Genomic DNA, 18,903 nt, shown 5'->3' on the forward strand with positions numbered 1-18,903 from the left:
ATTTATGCTCTTTTCAACAAGCTCTCACTTCTTCGCTTTCTATATTTCCTTGCGTGTGTTGGTTACACTGAGACACTTTCCTGTGTGTGTGTGTGTGTGGCAGGATGAATGGGCAGCTTTAAGGCTCAGCTGTGCTGCTGAATACAGCTCACATGTAAACACAATCGTATTGGCATCCTGATAGCAAAACCAGCCAGCACAACATGTGCATACAGGCAGAACAGGTACTTTCATCCAAACCTTACAGTCCGATGGGAAAAAACACAACAACCCTATATTGGTGGCCTGATGATCAATGGCTTAGAATCATAAAATCGTGGAGTTGGAAGGGACCCTGAGGATCATCTAGTCCAACCTCCTTGCAGTGCAGGAGTAAATAGTAAAGGTAAAGGGACCCCTGACCATTAGGTCCAGTTGTGGCCGACTCTGGGGTTGTGGCACTCATCTCGCTTTACTGGCCAAGGGAGCCGGCATACAACTTCTGGGTCATGTGGCCAGCATGACTAAGCCACTTCTGGCGAACCAGAGCAGCACATGGAAACGCCGTTTACCTTCCTGCCAGAGCGGTACCTATTTATCTACTTGCACTTTGATGTGCTTTCGAACTGCTAGGTTGGCAGGAACAGGGACCGAGCAACAGGAGCTCACCCCGTCACAGGGATTCGAACCGCCGACCTTCTGATCAGCAAGTCCTAGGCTCTGTGGTTTAACCCACAGTGCCACCCGCATCCGCAGGAATAAACAGAGTTTGATAAATAAGGCCCAGAAAGACCCATGGAATTCATCCAGGTTCGATGGCCAAGACCATTGCAGAGCTGGAGATTCCTCCATCGCTGTTGCCCTGCAGCCATCTTTCACTCATGAGTTCGAGCCGCACATACAAAATGCTGGCCCTCGATTCTCCATTGAAGGGAGCTTTCAGTCCGACAAGCGAAGGCAAGCCTTCAGCAGAAGCTCCGAGGCCCTGCCTGACCTTGCAAGCTTTGCCATCTGAGAAACGCCGGCGGCTTTCCCCCTGCACCTTACCTCTGGTTGTGGCGCAGCACTTGGGCGCATGGCAGCTTCCCAACATCCAGCAGAAGTCTGGCAAGGTGATGGCGCAGGAGCGGCAGAGGAGGAAGGTCTTGACTCCAGGCATTAGACACATTCTGAGTCCCCCTGCAGCCCCTCTTGCCCACAAGGCCTCGGCTGCACCACGGAGAGCAGCCCCACAGCCCCCCTCCGGCTGCAGAGGATTAAATCGCGGCAGCACATCTGGCCTCAGCGCCACGACTCGCTCGGCATTAATTATGACTTGTTGCTAAAGCATTTGAAATATCCAATGAAAACGGGGAGCTCGCTAGCTTCCAATGCAGCGGCGAGGGAGGCAAGGCATGTAGGGTCTTGCCCACTCTCCGCACTCCTCCCAGTTGCAGCCAAGGTAAACAGCAACTCCGTCTGGGTCACAGGTTTTAACAAATGTCTCCCCCGTGGGCTGAGTATGAAATTCAGGGTCTTATCAGAGATCTTCTTGATGGCTTCCAGAAGCGTGCAGTCGGCATCATGCCATGCTGTCTGTCCCATCCAGTGAAACATTCCTGGGCTGCCTGAGCACTGCTGCCTGCCAGCCATCAGCTTAATGCCTTCCGTCAACAGAGGGTGCTTTTCGGTCATGAAGAGAAGCACAAATTGACTCAAAGTTTCTTCATGGCCTCAGAGGCTCAGAAATATCAAGCAGAAGTAGGCACAATCACCTGGTTGCTGGAAGTATCAAAGGTTTGACTGGGTAGGACTCTACTGGATTGAAAAGGCAAGTTACTGTAAGCCCCTAGATTTCCTAATCCGGCCTTTCCCAAACTGGTGCCCTCCAGATATTCTGGACTGCAACTACCATCAGCTCCAACTAACATGGCCAATGGGAAGGCATAATGGGATCTGTAGTTCAAAACATTTGGAGAGCACTAAGTGTAGAGTTCGAAGGGATCCCACGGATCATCTCGTCCAATCTTCTGCAATGCAGGAATCTCAGCTGAAGCAGCCCTGAGAGATGGCCATCCAACCTCTGCTTAAAAGTCCCCAAGAAAGAAGAGTCCACACCTTCTAAGTTCATTCCACTGTCAGACAGATCTTACTACCAAAAAGTTCTTCCTGGTGTTTAGTTGAAATCTCCTTTCTTGTAACTTGAAGTCATTGGTCCAGGTTCTACCCTCCCGAGCAGGAGAAAACAAGTTTTCTCCATCCTCCATGTGACAACCCCTTAGATATTTGAAGATAGCTATCATCTCTCCCTTCAGTGTCCCTTTTTTGGCTAAACATACCCAACTCCCTCAACTGTTCCTCATAAGGCTTGGTTTCCTGACCATTTATCATCTTGGTCACCCCTGGGCACACCTTCCAGCATGTCAATATCCTCCTGAAATTGTGGTGGCCAGAAATGGATGCAGGACTCCAGGTGTGGTCGGAATAAAGCGGATGATAAGGCTTTTGCCACCTCAAAGCTGCCAGCACCAACTGTATCAACTGCTTAGAGAAATGAACTTTAGGAGAGTTCTGCAAGCCAAACCAAGAGCACAGGCCGGCACGATAGACCTGCTCTTTTCATGAACTTTCCCAAGAATGAGAACAACAAAACACAGAACCTTCGGACTTGGTTGGAGGCCATGTGTTGGTTGGAGGTGTTCCCTGCATAACCATTTGCTACATTTTGTTGTTGTTTAGTCGTTTAGTCGAGTCCGACTCTTCTTGACCCCCTGGACCAGAGCACGCCAGGCACTGCTGTCTTCCACTGCCTCCCGCAGTTTGGTCAAAGTCATGCTGGTAACTTCGAGAACACTGTCCAACCATCTCATCCTTTGTCGCCCCCTTCTCCTTGTGCCCTCCATCTTTCCCAACATCAGGGTCTTTTCCAGGGAGTCTTCTCTTCACATGAGGTGGCCAAAATATTGGAGTCTCAGCTTCAGGACCTGTCCTTCCAGTGAGCACTCAGGGCTGATTTCCTTCAGAATGGAGAGGTTTGATCTTCTTGCAGTCCATGGGACTCTCAAGAGTCTCCTCCAGCACCATAATTCAAAAGCATCAATCCTTCAGCGATCAGCCTTCTTTATGGTCCAGCTCTCACTTCCATACATCACTACTGGGAAAACCATAGCTTTAACTATACGGACCTTTGTTGGCAAGGTGATGTCTCTGCTTTATAAGATGCTGTCTAGGTTTGTCATCATTTTCCTCCCAAGAAGCAGGCGTCTTTTAATTTTGTGGCTGCTGTCACCATCTGCAGGGGTCATGGAGCCGAAGAAAGTAAAATCTCTCACTGCCTCCATTCCTTCCCCTTCTATTTGCCAGGAGATGTTGGGACCAATGGCCATGATCTTAGTCTTTTTGATGTTGAACTTCAGACCAATTTGCTACATTACCTTGAGAGAAAGGGATTTAGGTTATGTGAATGAGAGCTGTGAATCATACCTCCAGTGAATGGTGTCCATATTACCCGCCGTATAGCTTTCACCCAATCTTCCATATCATTCTGGGAGCTAGCCATGAACAAGAAGGCTTCATGGTGAATGGGCACCTTATCCCGACCTGCTGTGCCACCTGGAAAGAAGAGACACTTCCGTTACCATCTGCATACAGAACGTAACTCCTATTCTTCCCTGGTATAAATACTGGTATATCGTGCTGCATTTGATGTATAGTGATTAATGTCAAGCTCAAAACTCTTGAATTATATATCCAGCACATGGAACCTTACAAAAGGACTATGAATGGACGCTCCGCACCCTTACCATAGCAAAAAGACTGATACTGATGAATTGGAAAAATAAAAATGCGGCTCCCTTCTATGAGTGGATTGAAGATTTATACAAACTTGCAATGTATGAGCAACTTGCATATAAATGTAGACTTGCCATGGACAAATTCAATGATATTTGGAATCCGTTTTTACAAATACTGTAATACAGTCATACCTCGGGTTGAATGTGCTTCGAGATGAGCGTGTTCGAGTTGCGCTCCATGGCAACCCGGAAGTAAGTTACTTCCGGGTTTGCCACTTGCGCATGCGCAGACGCTCAAAATGACATCACGCGCATGCGCAGAAGCGCCGAAATGTGACTCGCGTGGACACGGGTTACGTTTGCTTCTAGATGCGAACGGGGCTCCAGAACGGATCCTGTTCGCATCTAGAGGTACCACTGTACTGTAATTCTTACAAATACTGTAGTTGGTTAAATTCTGGTGAAGTACAAGAACAACTTTGTAAAGTATACAGTTTTGGGTCCATCCGTCCCCTTTTATTTTCCCTTATACATCAGTGCTGTTTCTCCCTCCTCCTTTTTTCTCTTTTATTGATGTTTAGTGCACATATAATTATGTATTTTTTGAACTTTCATTGAAGATGTCAAAATAAATAATAAAAATAAAAAAGACTGGCCTCATATCCTCCCTTAATCTTAGAAGCATGGCAGCTCGGCATATGTTTGGAAATATCCATCTGCATTCACAGTGGAAAACAGCTCCAGCGAATTCCCGGCAGGAGAGATTTGTGTTCTAGGGGCTGATCGTCACATTATCTCCGCATTCCCCCCAACCCCTGCTGCCCCAAAATACTTCAGGAAGTAAGCATAGCAAGGTCAGGGCTGGTTCAAGACACTGTATTGCTGGCCACGTGAAGCTCACTAGTTCTGGGAGGAGGTGTGTGATTCCTCAGCTGGAGTAGGCTTAGAACAGGTGAGGGTCACCTGCCTCATCAAGCCCAGAAGCTGCAATGAGCATGCTCAGTACGTCTGCTCAACTGCCCATGTTGATGGACCTTGTCTTGGATGCTCCTCAACCTCCATGGGACTGTGCTTTGGGGTTGACAGTATCCTGACTGCTGGACTTCAGACTTGGCTACTTGGATTGACCCTGAACCTTTCCTGACCTTTGGACTTTGCTTGTGTGGATCAACCCTCGGATTTTGAACTTGGCACACTAATTTGCTGCCAGGTAAGCCAGGGGTTTGGGACAATGGGGGGGTGTCAAATCTTACTCAACACTGGCAATAGGATGGCTTCTTCTTGTGCCCCTGAGGGCAGGCTAGTTTAGGGGGTAAATGGCCTATGCACTCAAAGCTCTGATCTCCAACATAGGGGAATGGTTGGGGTATTTGGGAAAAGGGGGGGGGGAGCTGCCACTTCTGCTCCCCAGCATCTACTGCCAGAGAGACAATTGCCTCCCTGTGCGAAATGTTGAGCCAGCTTTGAACAAGACAACAAAGCAAACCCCAAACTTGTGTTGTTATTCTACTCTGCACAGCTGACAAAATTCTTCCTAGTCTTCCCATGCTGAAATGGATTGATTAGCCAGGATTAAAAAGCTAGAATGTCTATGAGCAACACCTGATTGCACGTACTACTTAAAGGTAAAGGGAACCCTGACCATTAGGTCCAGTCGTGACCGACTCTGGGGTTGCGGCGCTCATCTCGCTTTATTGGCCGAGGGAGCCGGCGTACAGCTTCCAGGTCATGTGGACAGCATGACTAAGCCGCTTCTGGCGAACCAGAGCAGCGCACAGAAATGCCATTTACCTTCCCGCCAGAGCGGTACCTATTTATCTACTTGCACTTTGACATGCTTTCGAACTGCTAGGTTGGCAGGAGCAGGGACCGAGCAACGGGAGCTCACCTCGTCGCAGGGATTCGAACCGCCGACCTTCTGATCAGCAAGTCCTAGGCTCTGTGGTTTAACCCACAACGCCACCCGTGTCCCTACTTACTACTTAGGGCTGCCTGTTTTAACCCATGCTAAAATAGCATTTTAACCAGGCGGGTCCTGGTAATCCACTAAAGTAATAACAAAAACAACATGCAAATATCTTTGAAGATATATGTAGGGCACTTACATGGCCTGCTTGCATGCAGACACACCTTTACAAGACATTGTAAAAAAAAGGTTTCTCTCCTTAGCCACACAAGAATTTGATAGGAAGGTGTGAGCATGTACATTTGTTCCCACACATTTCATCTGCAATCTACCGGTGACTGCGTACACCCTGTCACTACTCTAGTATATTCCAAGCTTGAGGACAGATGCTTTTCATTTCTGCAGGAGGCAGGGACATTTTGAGTGCCTGCGAATTTTCATCAGGCTTGTATCTACAGGGGACCTGACTCTCAAGGGAGCACTTCGGGAAATTCCAGCTCTCGCTTTTTAAAAAAATGACAATCGTTGAGCTCTTTTCCTTTCGGGGAGGTGAGGGGGAAAGTGCAAGCAGAAGGATACTTTCTCATTGCCCCTGAAGAGATAGGGAAACAGAAAAAAGCACTTCTCCTGTTAACCCCTTAGTGACTGGGCTCATTCCCATATGCCCTGCTCCATAAACATTCTCTGCCTATCCTTTTCTTACTGCCCTGTAAGGCCAGCAGCAACAACTGAGAGCGGTTGGCAGAAAAGCTGAGCTCAATCTATCCTATTTTGGAACTGCTCCCTCTGCTTTTAGTGGGGAAACTTGTCTCAAGAATAGGCTGGTCCATGGAAGGTGAAGTCCAGGAGAACAATGAGTGCTCCGCCGGGTATTTAACCATCCATTCATTGCAATCCATCTTGCTTTGCATGGGTGCATCTGGGCATGTGCAAAAAGACTTCCATTCACCAGTGACTGAGTCAATCTCTGGCTTCACCTCATTGGAAACCTGGGGTTAGCACTAAGCCTCAGAACTTCCAGACATGGGGCTAAGTCCATCCCTTGTCTTGACATGGTATCAAGAGAAACTGCAAAGATGTTTGAGGTAGCTCAGTCGAAAGAGTATAGGACTCTGAATCTCAGGGTTGTGGGTTTGAGCCCCACACTGGGCAAAAGATTCTTGCAATGTAGAGGATCGGACTAGATAACCCTTGGGGTCCCTAACAGGTCTAAGCTTCTGTGACACCAAAGCCACTTCCACCTTACGGAGGAGGTGGGGTTGTGGGCTTCACGGCCCCACCAGGCGCGTGGTGGGTGAAGGCCAGCCCTCGTGCGATTGGGGGGATTCCCAGCCACGTCACCCCCTGGCAGGCCAATCGGCCGGTTCAGGGGGTGTGGCCCGCCCTATAAAGGCAGGATGCAGCCGGGGATCTCCCTCTTTGCTGCTCATCAGCTGTTCCTGTTTTTCCCCACCCTCCCACCTTATAAGGTTTCCGTTCCTTGACCTTGCTATGGACCTTGGTTGGTCGCCGTCGAGGGGCCTGGTAGGAATTTTTCCACTTGGCAAATTGGCACCAGCCACTTGGTTTTCGCCTACGTAAAGGTAAAGGGACCCCTGACCATTAGGTCCAGTCGTGGCCGACTCTGGGGTTGAGGCGCTCATCTCGCTTTATTGGCCGAGGGAGCCGGCGTACAGCTTCCGGGTCATGTGGCCAGCATGACTAAGCCGCTTCTTGCGAACCAGAGTAGCACACGGAAATGCCATTTACCTTCCCACCGGAGTGGTACCTATTTATCTATTTCCACTTGCTTTTGAACTGCTAGGTTGGCAGGAGCAGGGACCGAGCAACGGGAGCTCACCCCGTCACAGGGATTTGAACTGCCGACCTTCTGATCGGCAAGTCTGAGGCCCTGTGGTTTAACCCACAGCGCCACCCATGTCCCTTGGTTTTCGCCTACCTCATAGCAAATCATCACAACTTTCTTGGTAATGGCGGTTAGGCATTGGTATTGTTCTGTAGATGGAAGAGGGGAGGTAGTGCCATCACCTGCCCTGCATATCGAAGGGTAATCCGATAAAGGATTCAGGGGGGCGTGGCCCTGTCCGAAGCCTGGGGAGGTGAGGGCCTAAGGCACGCCCTCTAACGGTGACCCCGGGGGAGTCCTAGTTGATGTGCAACAGCAGGACTCCCCCTACTGGTGGTTAACCCTTCCCGGACTTCAAGCAGACGGGCTGAAGTCAGATATAGTCGGTTAGGACCAATGCCTAAGCCAATACCACTCATCACCTGTAACCAATAAAGTCGTGGCCTTTTTTAGCCCGTTAACAGTAATGATTGTGTCATGTGTCATTATTTTCGCTGGTGGGGTGTGGGGAGAAACTCGCCACGCAACTGCCTTCCCCTCTCCCACCCCCAAGCCCTCCTTATCACATGTAAATGACAGCAGGGGCAAACGGGGACAGAGTTGAAGTGCTTTTGGGGGAGAGAATAATGCTGTCAAAAGGTTTCTGGCAATAGGTTGGTTTTTTAAAAAAAAATAACCAGAGAAGGAAAATCTGGATTAAATGGTGTTTGTGTGGAATGAGCTAGCATTTTGATGCCAACAGTGAGGTTGTGCGGGCACTGCAAAAAACTTTGCATGTATGCTGAGCACTGATGCCATAAAAAAAACACCTGCACTCTATATTGTTACAGTACTTGGGCTGCAGCGAACATTGGAAGCCGAGTCAAGCTTATTCGCCAGTGCAGTTAATTAAACCTAGGTGCAAATGTTAGCTAGTAATTGAAGCATTTAATGGCAGCTCCACGGTAATCATTTGGTCGCTGCCACCATGAGTGGAACACTTTATCATGTGCACAAGTAAGTACCCCGGAACTTACACCCCCCAATTATCCCTGATGACGCCCCGGGGCTCGCGCTGTCAAGTAAGCCACAGCTCACTTGAGTCAATTAAACTCTCGGGAGCTCAAGCAGGAGAATAATGGAAGCAAATTACTGTGCGATGCAAATGTGATCACGGAGCCTGTTCAGTAATGGGAGCGGCATGAGAATGCTCTAACAGAGCTCAGCACATCTCTTTTTTAAAAAAAAAAAACCACCTTGAAATTATTGCCTGGTTCTCTTGCACACCCTGCAAACAGGCCTGTGAGGAAAGGGACAAGGGGGTGGTAGAGGTCTAACTTTATGCTCACGGAAAAGTAGTAAGGGCTAATTGCTGGCGGTTATCATACTTATTAAGGTTGAACTCGGCTCAAAGCTTGCTTCCAAGTAAATCTATTTGCCCCATTGAGATTTGGCAGCTGGTAACTGTGAGGGATGCAGGTGGCGCTGTGGGTTAAACCACAGAGCACAGGACTTGCTGATCAAAAGGTTGGCGGTTCGAATCCCCACGACGGGGTGAGCTCCCGTTGCTCGGTCCCAGCTCCTGCCAACCTAGCACTTCGAAAGCACATCAAAGTGCAAGTAGATAAATAGATACCACTCCAGCAGGAAGGTAAACGGCATTTCCGTGCGCTGCTCTGGTTCACCAGAAGCGGCTTAGTCATGCTGGCCACATGACCCGGAAGCTGTATGCTGGCTCCCTTGGCCAATAAAGCGAGATGAGCGCCGCAACCCCAGAGTCGGTCACGACTGGACCTAATGGCCCTTTACCTTTACCTGTGAGGAGGGCCACAGCTGCAAAATGCTAGACAACTGCCGCTCAAAATACCTCACTATATTCCTGAAAAAGAAACACTAAAACAACAACCACAATCACCCCTATCTACCAGGGTGATAAAAAAATGCATTTGGGGGCACCCAGGTGTGGAGGCAAGCCTCTAAACACAGGTTCCTTTTTGTAATAAGAATAGAAAGCCCTGCAGTTCTGTGGTCAGCTATGAGATAACTACAGTGGTGCCTTGGTTCTCAAACGCCTTGGTACTCAAACAACTTGGAATCCAAACACTGCAAACCCAGAAGTAAGTGTTCCGATTGCGAACTTTTTTTGGAAGCTGAATGTACTCCGTTTTGAGTGTTACGCTTCCGTTTTGAGTGCTACGCTGAGGTCTGTCTGTTTTTGCTATTTATTTTGCGTTTTTGTTTTTACGGCTCTTTTTGTTTTGTTTTTGTGACTGTGTTGAACCCAGTTCAGCTGCTGATTGATTGACCGTGTGACTGTAGTACATTGTTTATCGCTTTCATTTTATGGATCAATGGTCTCATTAGATAGCAAAATCCATGTTAAAGTGCCTTTTTAGAGGTTGTTTTTAAAAATCTGGAACGGATTAATCCATTTTGCATTACTTTCTATGGGAAAGCGCCCCTTGGTTCTGGAACGCTTTGGTTTTGGAACGGACTTCCGGAATGGATTAAGTTTGAGAACCAAGATACCACTGTATAGGAAAATGTAACATTTTCAAATATGGAGGACATTCCTGTATCAAAGTGCTGTCTTGGACTATAGCTATGTGCTCAGTTCCCCCATGTGGTGAACCACCAATGTTCAAGCAGTGGCTTTCTCTGTGAAGTAACTGCATGAACTGACTGGTTATTGGTGCCTTTGGGGCAGACAGGAGTACAAAGGGCTTTTGAGTTCCAGCTGATCCTTGCTTGAACCCTATGGTCTTCCTAAACTCTGGCTTATTCCTGCATGGTTTGTTAACTTGCTTGTTGTCCCTGCTGTCACCATTTTGGCTTCCAGTCCTTGCTTTTACAGTGGTACCTCAGGTTACATACGCTTCAAGTTACATACACTTCAGGTTACAGACTCCGCTAACCCAGAAATCGTGCTTCAGGTTAAGAACTTTGCGTCAGTATGAGAACAGAAATCGTGCTCCGGCGGCGTGGCGGCAGCAGGAGGCCCCATTGGCTAAAGTGGTGATTCAGGTTAAGGACAGTTTCAGGTTAAGAATGGATCTCCGGAACGAATTAAGTACTTAACCCGAGGTACCACTGTATATACTTTGTTAAGTTGTGGGCGAACATATCAGACGAAACAGTGATTCTTCAAACAGCTCTTGTTTACTCACAGGCCAGAACAGGACTGAACTGAAGGTTTTCAGTCAGCCTGCTTATATAGAGCTCCAGTACAACATAACTGTAACAATTTTCTAAAACTATCCAATCACTGAACATCACTTTCAATCCCTTATTTGCATAACTATCTACAGTATCCCCCTGCTGGCCCAAGGTGAGAACTTCAGTACATAACATACTTAGCTTAAGCATAGCCATACTGACTCTCTCACGAAACTGTATGGATGTGCATGTGTGGCTAGATCTATGCAGCTATTAAAAAACGCTAGGCAAAAAAACCGTTGTAAAGCTCCCGATTGAAAATATCATTGAGTTGCGAGTTCAGGCATCTGGTGCTGTATAACGCTGCATTGTGACTAAGGTAGCTGAGTCCTCGGACTCTTCTTGCAGAGAGCATGCTGGTGTTTAGAATCAAAACAAGCGCAACAGTTGTTTTTCGAAACCTGCTGACAGCTAAAGAGTAGCTACAAAACAGCAAGTTCCTCTAGGGTGTAGGTCTAAGATAATTGTGGCAAGAGGAATCCAAGCAAAAACAGGAACAATGTTTAAGACAGCCATTGTCAATTTGGCGTCTCCTGGGTATTTTGAACTACAACAGGCTCAGGCTGATGGAAGGTGTAGTCTAAAACATCTCATAGGTAAAGGTAAAGGACCCCTGGACAGTTAAGTCCAGTCAAAAGCGACTATGGGGTTGTGGTGCTCATCTCGCTTTCAGACTGAGGGAGCCGGCGTTTGTCCACAGACAACTTTCTGGGTCCTGTGGCCAGCATGACTAAACCGCTTCTGGTGCAACGGGACACCGTGACGGAAACCAGAGCGCACAGAAAAGCCGTTTACCTTCCTGCCGGAGTGATACCTATTTATCTACTAGCACTTTGACGTGCTTTTGAACTGCTAGGTTGGCAGGAGCAGGGACCGAGCAACGGGAGCTCACCCCGTCGCAGGGATTCGAACCGCCAACCTTCTGATCAGCAAGTCCTAGGCTCTGTGGTTTAACCCACAGCGCCACCTGTGTCCCTATTTGGATGCTAATGTGCTCCCCCGTGATAAATTGTGCTCCCCATGATAAATTGTGCTCCCCATTACCTTGATTTCAGTAAGGCTTTTGACAAAGTCTCCCATGGTATTCTTGAGAAGAAACTGGTAAAATGTGGGTTGAATGAGGTAACCGTTAGGTGGGTTTGTGGCTGGTTGATTGACCAAACCTCATCATCCTAGAAAAGACTGACAAGTGGGGTGCTGCAGGGTCCGGTCCTGGCTCACCCCATTGCGGTGATTCGAACCGCCGACCTTCTGATCGGCAAGCCCTAGGCTCTGTGGTTTAACCCACAGTGCCACCCATGCCCTTGACCTTCCTTAGCCCCCGCTTTTTTTTGTCCCCTCAACCCCTGCAGAGCATTTCCTATCAGAATTAAAAATTAAAATGCCCCCACCATAGAGTTACCCCACTTCCCAGCTCCACTCATCAAATCGGAACCGTATGATCAAGACAAAGGAGACCGAAAGGCAGGCCTACCTGCAGAAATTTCAAAGAGGTACTTCCCTGGCTCCTCAGGATTGGGGACCACTTCATTCACCTGATTGCCTTGCAAAGGGACGAACCCCTGAAATTGGCAGAAAAAAGAGAGAAAAGTCAGGGAACAGAAGGGAAGTAGACATGTGAAATGTAAATGTGGAAGGTAAACAGCAAGCATAGGCAAACTCCGGCCCACCAGCTGTTTTGAGACTACAATTCCCATCATCCCTGACCACTGGTCCTGTTAGCTAGGGATGATGGGAATTGTAGTTCCAAAACATCTGGAGGGCGGAGTTTGCCTATGCCTGGTAAACAGCATACAGAAAGAGGGTCGTTCAGCTCCCCATATATCCAAAAGCTGCCCTCTAAATGTCTCTATTTTCCAGGATCAGTCCTGGATTTACAGAAGCCATCCCAGTTTCTGATTTGATCCTGGAATGTCCCGCTTTTCCTTAGGATGTCCCTATTTCCATCAGAGAAATGTTGGAGAGCATGGAGTTATGAACTCCCCGAGCCAAGGAGATAACTAACTAAATGAAGGCAGCTAAGGCAGGAAAGTTTTTAAAGAAAATCTTTAATGTTTTATTATGTTTTTATATATGTTGGAAGCCACCCAGAGTGGCTGGGGCAACCCAGTCAGATGGGTGGGATATAAACAATATAATAATAATAATTAATACTAATAATAATTAATAATAATAAAGGTAAAGGGACCCCTGACCATTAGGTCCAGTCGTGGCCAATTCTGGGGTTGCGGTGCTCATCTCGCTTTATTGGTCCCAGCTCCTGCCAACCTAGCAGTTCAAAAGCATGCCAGTGCAAGTAGATAAATAGGTACCACTCCGGCGGGAAGGTAAATGGCGTTTCCGTGTGCTGCTCTGGTTCGCCAGAAGCGGCTTAGTCATGCTGGCCACATGACCCGGAAGCTGTACGCCGGCTCCCGCGGCCAATAAAGCGAGATGAGCGCCGCAACCCCAGAGTTGGTCACGACTGGACCTAATGGTCAGGGGTCCCTTTACCTTTACCTTAAACATTGTGATGTACCCATATATCACGGTGTCTGAAATAAGAATGGAGATATGTAGAGGCATTGGCTGGCTTCACGGTTTTCCCTGCATCGTGATTTTTGCATGGCACACACATACATCATGATTCGTGATATATTGCCAGGTCAAAAATTATGAAACCGATACCACAATATGGACTTCAAACTAGTTTTGGACTATATATCAATATATTGCCCAGCCCTAGTGCCCATTGGTGCCCCTTTGTCCACAACATGTGTGCTGCCAACAGAACAGCCTCTGTCGAATCAATGATTCTTCAACATCAACTTTGTTGGACTGGTCATGTTGTGCAGATGCCTGATGATCGTCTTCCAGAGCAACTACCGTATTTTTTGCTCTATAAGACTCACTTTTCCCTTCTGAAAAGTAAGGGTAAATGTGTGCGTGTCTTATGGAGCGAATGCAGGCTGCGCAGCTATCCCAGAAGCCAGAACAGCAAAAGGGATTGCTGCTTTCACTGCGCAGTGATCCTTCTTGCTGTTCTGGCTTCTGAGATTCAGAATATATTTTTTCTTGTTTTCCTCCTCCAAAAACTGGGTGCGTCTTGTGATCTGGTGCATGTTATAGAGCGAAAAATACGGTACTCTATTCCGAACTCAGAATGGAATGCGTAATGCTGGTGGTCAACAAAAGAGGTTTAAAGACTCTCTCAAGGCAAATCTAAAAAAAAAAAGTAGTATAAACACCGACAACTGGGAAACACTGGACTGCGAGTGCTCCAACTGGAGAACAGCCTTTACCAAAGGTGTCGTGGGCTTTGAAGACGTTCGAACTCAGAACGCAAGGGAGAAACGTGCTAAGAGGAAGGCATGCTTGGCAAACCCTCACAGTGATCAACCCCCAGCCCGGAAACCAATGTCCCCACTGTGGAAGGACATGTGAATCCAGAATTGGCCTCCATAGTCACTTACGGACTCACTGCTAAAATCCTGTTTTGGAAGACAATCTTACTCGGCTATGAGTGATCACCAAAGAAGCCTTTGGACAGAACAGACACAGCCAGATGTGCAAGAGACTATCCTTTATGTAGACAGTTAAAGCAGAACACAGGCACACAACCACAGACAAGAGACCCACCAGATTGCTGGCTATTTTTTCTCAATTCCAGCCCAGAGGCCCCTTACCTGTGGCTTGACTTCATCCTCGTTCTTATAGTACAGGAGCTGGTCGCCACGAAGGACGAACCAGCGCTGCTGCCAGTTCTTCATGATGCTTCTCTGCTTCTTCAGCCAGCCACGTTTCAGCGCCGGCTCTTGTCGGCCGGGGGAGGAAGGCCGGCAGGGCAGCCCAGGGGGGTCCCCCATCACCAGGCTCTTGGAGCGGTCTAAGTAAAAGGGAGGGGGGGAGAGAGAAATCCACTTTTTTATTTTTTATTTTTTTAAAAAAACATTCACAAAGGAAGACAAAGGCAGAATATTTATCTGTATCTACAAGAGTGTGCTCCAAACACTTCAACGTCAGCAATCAATCAATCAATCAATCAATCAGATGGGGCACCCACCTTATCTGACAGGCAGAGTCCCCCCACACCTATCCCAAGCCTCCTGGATTCCTCATGGCTATATAACCCCTCCTTTTTTTGACAGACATTTTTTTTAAAAAAAATTGGATTAATTTTCTTTTCTATGATTATGATTATATTTTGACAAAGTAATAATCATAAATAAATAAGAATACAGTGGATGCTCGGGTTGTGAATGTGATCCGTGTGGGATGCACGCCCGCAACCCGCAGGATCCGCAACCTGCAGCGGCGCGTCTGCACACGAGCGGGTTGGGAATCGGTGTGTGGTGTAGTGGTTAAGAGCGGTGGACTCGTAATCTGGTGAACCGGGTTCGTGTCTCCGCTCCTCCACATGCAGCTGCTGGGTGACCTTGGGCTAGTCACACTTATTTGAAGTCTCTTAGCCCCACTCACCTCACAGAGTGTTTGTTGTGGGGGAGGAAGGGAAAAGAGAATTAGCCACTTTGAGACTCCTTTGGGTAGTGATAAAGCGGGATATCAAATCCAAACTCTTCTTCTTCTTCTTCTGCGCATGCGCAAAGGCCATTTAGTGCTTCTGCGCATGAGCAACTGCCAAAACCCGAAAGTAACCCATTCCGGTACTTCTGGGTTTCAGCGGTCCGTAACCTGAAAAAACGCAACCTGAAGCATCTGTAACCCGAGGTATGACTGTAAAAATGTGCACCCCACCACCGAGACCATTCCATTGCAACGTCCAATCTCCCAACATTTCAACACCTCTTGCGATGGTTTGACCCCTTTCTGTTTTAACAGTACAAATGCTACAAACACCTTCTATATCTCCTCAAAATTATTTCTCCTGTGTATTCCCTTAATGGCACATATTAATTTATCATTAATAGCTATACCCCACACCTCTTTATACCATTCTTCCATTTTATATTCTGCTTGCCCCTTCCACTTCCCAGCTATCATAATTCGCGCAGCTGTCAATAAATTTGTGAGCAAGCCCTTCACAGCCTGCGAACCTTCCACCCCATCGCAAATTGGTAATAATGCTACCTCTGGACTTTTGGTCAGCTTGAACCCAGCGATTTATGTTAAAACCCTTTGCCAGAAAAAAAATGTACATATTTAAACCCCCACCACATGTGAACATACCGTATATACTCAGGTATAAGCCGACCCGAATATAAGCCGAGGCACCTACCGTATTTTGCACTCCATAAGATGCACTTTTCCCCTCCTAAAAAGTAAGGGGAAATGTGTGTGCGTCTTATGGAGCGAATGCAGGGGGGGGGGAGGCAGGCCGGAAAAGCCCCCAAGAGCTCCGTGTGGCTCTTGCGGGCTTTTCCCCAGGAGGGAGAAGGGACTGACTATAGAAAAGCCCACAAGAGCCACACACACGCTCCACACTGCTCGTGAAAGGGAGCGCTGAGCAGAGCCTGGGATGCATACAGGCTCTGCTCAGCGCTCCCTTTAAATAATATTTTTTTTCTTGAATTCCCCCTCTAAAAACTAGGTGCGCCTTATGGAGCGAAAAATATGGTAATTTTACCACAAAAAACTGGGAAAACCTATTGACTCGAGTATAAGCTGGTTCGCCACACCACAAACCTCCTGGTGGGCCGGGGTGTGTGTGTGTGCGCGCACGCAGGCACACATGGCACAGGGGGCTTCTCTCTCCCCCCCAGCCCCTCCTGTCCCCCTGCCTACCTAGGGTGCTGCCAAGAGGCAGAGGCTGGTGGCGGCAGCGGCGGGGGAAGAACAAGCAGCCCGAAAGGGCTGCTCGTTCCTCCGCCACCGACAGCGGCAAAGGCGGAGGAAGAGGAAGGAGCAGCAGCCCCAAAGGACCCTCACTCAAGTATAAGCCGAAGGGGGCTTTTATATGCATTAAAAATGTGCTGAAAAAGTAGGCTTATACTCGAGTATATACAGTAATTCCCAATGGTTTGCATAGTGACTTCCGGCAAAGCCTGCTGTTGCTTAGTGTTAAGTTGTGGGTGAACGTATCAGACGACACAGCGATTCTTCAAACAGCTCTTGTTTATTCACAGGCCAGAACAGAACTGAACTGAAGGGTTCAGCCAGCCCGCTTATATAGAGCTCCAGTACAACGTAACTGTAACAACTTTCTGTAACTATCCAATCACTGAACGTCACTTTCAATCCCTTATTTGCATATGTGGACCTGAACTATCTAAAGTATCCCCCTGCTGGCCCAGGGTGAGAACTTCAGTACATAACAGAAGGGAACACCATATTGCAGGGATACCTTGGGGCAAGAGGGTCCCAGCCCATGAGGTGAGGTGAAGCAGCTGCCCTGGGCATCAGAAACCCCCGAGGCAGTGCCCCAAAGGCACCCCACCTTCCCTGTCACTGGTGGTGGTGGGGGTGGCAGCACTCCCAGGTAGGAGGAGATTTGCCCCTTGTCCCAGCACAGTAACTGAAGCATTTGAAGGCAACCAGAGATCATGGAAGCGCTGGTGCTTCCACAACCCCAGGCTGTTTTTGACAGCCTTGCATGACCCCGTGGGCCTTTTTCTGGCCACGAAAGGATGTTGTTTGAAGTTGGGGGTTGTTGAAGCCTTGAAGGCCCCATGATTTCAGCCTGCAAATGCTTCCTGTGGCCAGACCATTCAGGTCCAAGGCCGTTCTCATTCAGAGAAGGAATGTTCAACGGCAGCCGTCTTACGGAAACATAAATAATTCTTACCACATGCATTGGGGAAGCTGGATGTTATTATATCAGCTTTCCCCACAAAGTTCACGCACAAGGCATTAAAGCTCTCTGGCTAGCAGGGGCTGTTAAGTGTGGTGTTACGAGGGTGTAAGAAGCAGAAAAGAGATACAAGAACAGACAGTTTTTCTTCCTAGGCTTTTGTGCAGAGTAGAGGGATATGGAACAGATGGCACCCATAGCTTCCAAGTCTCCTGCTGCAGCTTTTGGTTTTTTAAAAAAGGAAGTCAGGGGTTGAATATGCACATGACTTCATGCCGCATCTAGTTCAGGCCTGACTGAGATATTAAATGTGTACACACTCTGCAATATTTGGGGTTAGCGATGACGCACCCACAAAAGTCCCAGAGAATAAGTAGCCCAGTCAACCAAGTGGGTTGTTCTTCTGAGAAGAACTCCGTATTGGGCCAATTGGCCTTGACTCGCAGGGCTCAGCAAAATTTTTCAGCAGGGGGCTGGTCCACTTTCCCTCAGACCTTGTGGGGGGCCGGACTATATATTTTTTTGGGGGGGTGGTGAACGAATTCCTGTGCCCCACAAATAACCCAAAGATGCATTTTAAATAAAAGGACACATTCTACTCATGTAAAAACACACTGATTCCCAGACCATCTGTGGGCTGGATTGAGAAGGTGATTGGGCCGGCTCCGGCTCCTGGGCCTTAGTTTGCCTACCCATGGTTGAGTGTTTTAAATACAGTGGTACCTCGGGTTAAGAATTTAATTCATTCTGCAGGTCCGTTCTTAACCTGAAACTGTTCTTAACCTGAGATACCACTTTAGCTAATGGGGCCTCCTGCTGCTGCTGCGCGATTTCTGTTCTCATCCTGAGGTAAAGTTCTTAACCTGAGGTACTATTTCTGGGTTAGTGGAGTCTGTAACCTGAAGCGTCTGTAACCCAAGGTACCACTGTACTGAAAATGACACAGTGACAACGCCATAGAACACCCCAGGAAAAGCATCCACATCTGTCAAGCTATGATAGTATCAGCAGCACGTTTCTAAATTAAAAGTGAACTGAAGTTTATGTTGAGGGGTAGACTATAAGTTTATAGAATGACTAAATAGCCCAAGCCAAGGTATGAAGGCATGTGGGGAGGTTACCCTGCATTTCTTTCTGCATAGATTGACTTTCCATTGCTCAGGTTATGGAAAACTGCCCGTGCTACCTTATTTTGACAGGTGAAAAGAGGCTCAGCGGGGATTAATGCTGGCCTGAAAATGGCACAAATAACTCAGGCACGAACTGCAGAATCAATGCCGAGTGCAGAACTGCATCAGCAACAGTCCAAGGCTGCAGAATGTATCCCCCTGGCAATACCTTTCGCTAATGGAGCCTCTAAATCTGCCTGTTTCATCAAGATGTGGAGAGCTAAGAGCTCTGTGGTAACAAGCCGACTGAATTCCTGTACTCACGCAGCTGGCAAATCTAGGTTTCTCTTCTGTCAAGGGCTTCTTCC

The 18,903-nt window shown here is 47.9% G+C and overlaps 1 protein-coding gene across 2 annotated transcripts in view; it reads right to left on the reverse strand.

The window, feature by feature from the left end:
* ARHGAP22 (Rho GTPase activating protein 22) overlaps positions 1 to 18,903 on the reverse strand; it is a 36,288-nt gene that overhangs the window by 16,007 nt on the left and 1,378 nt on the right. Inside the window, exons 2-4 of one of the 2 annotated variants that reach the window (XM_083440385.1) lie at positions 14,365 to 14,564; positions 12,174 to 12,261; positions 3,442 to 3,570 (exon numbers count right to left, since the gene is read on the reverse strand). In XM_083440385.1, coding sequence (XP_083296511.1) covers positions 3,442 to 3,570; positions 12,174 to 12,261; positions 14,365 to 14,564 — 417 coding nt within the window. Of the gene's footprint in view, positions 1 to 1,026; positions 1,358 to 3,441; positions 3,571 to 12,173; positions 12,262 to 14,364; positions 14,565 to 18,903 lie in introns of those variants that run through there. The other variant, XM_083440386.1, reaches the window with a different exon arrangement.

Source organism: Podarcis tiliguerta (genome assembly GCF_965153285.1).
Source record: "Podarcis tiliguerta genome assembly, chromosome: 5".
NCBI classification, from domain to species: domain Eukaryota; kingdom Metazoa; phylum Chordata; class Lepidosauria; order Squamata; family Lacertidae; genus Podarcis; species Podarcis tiliguerta.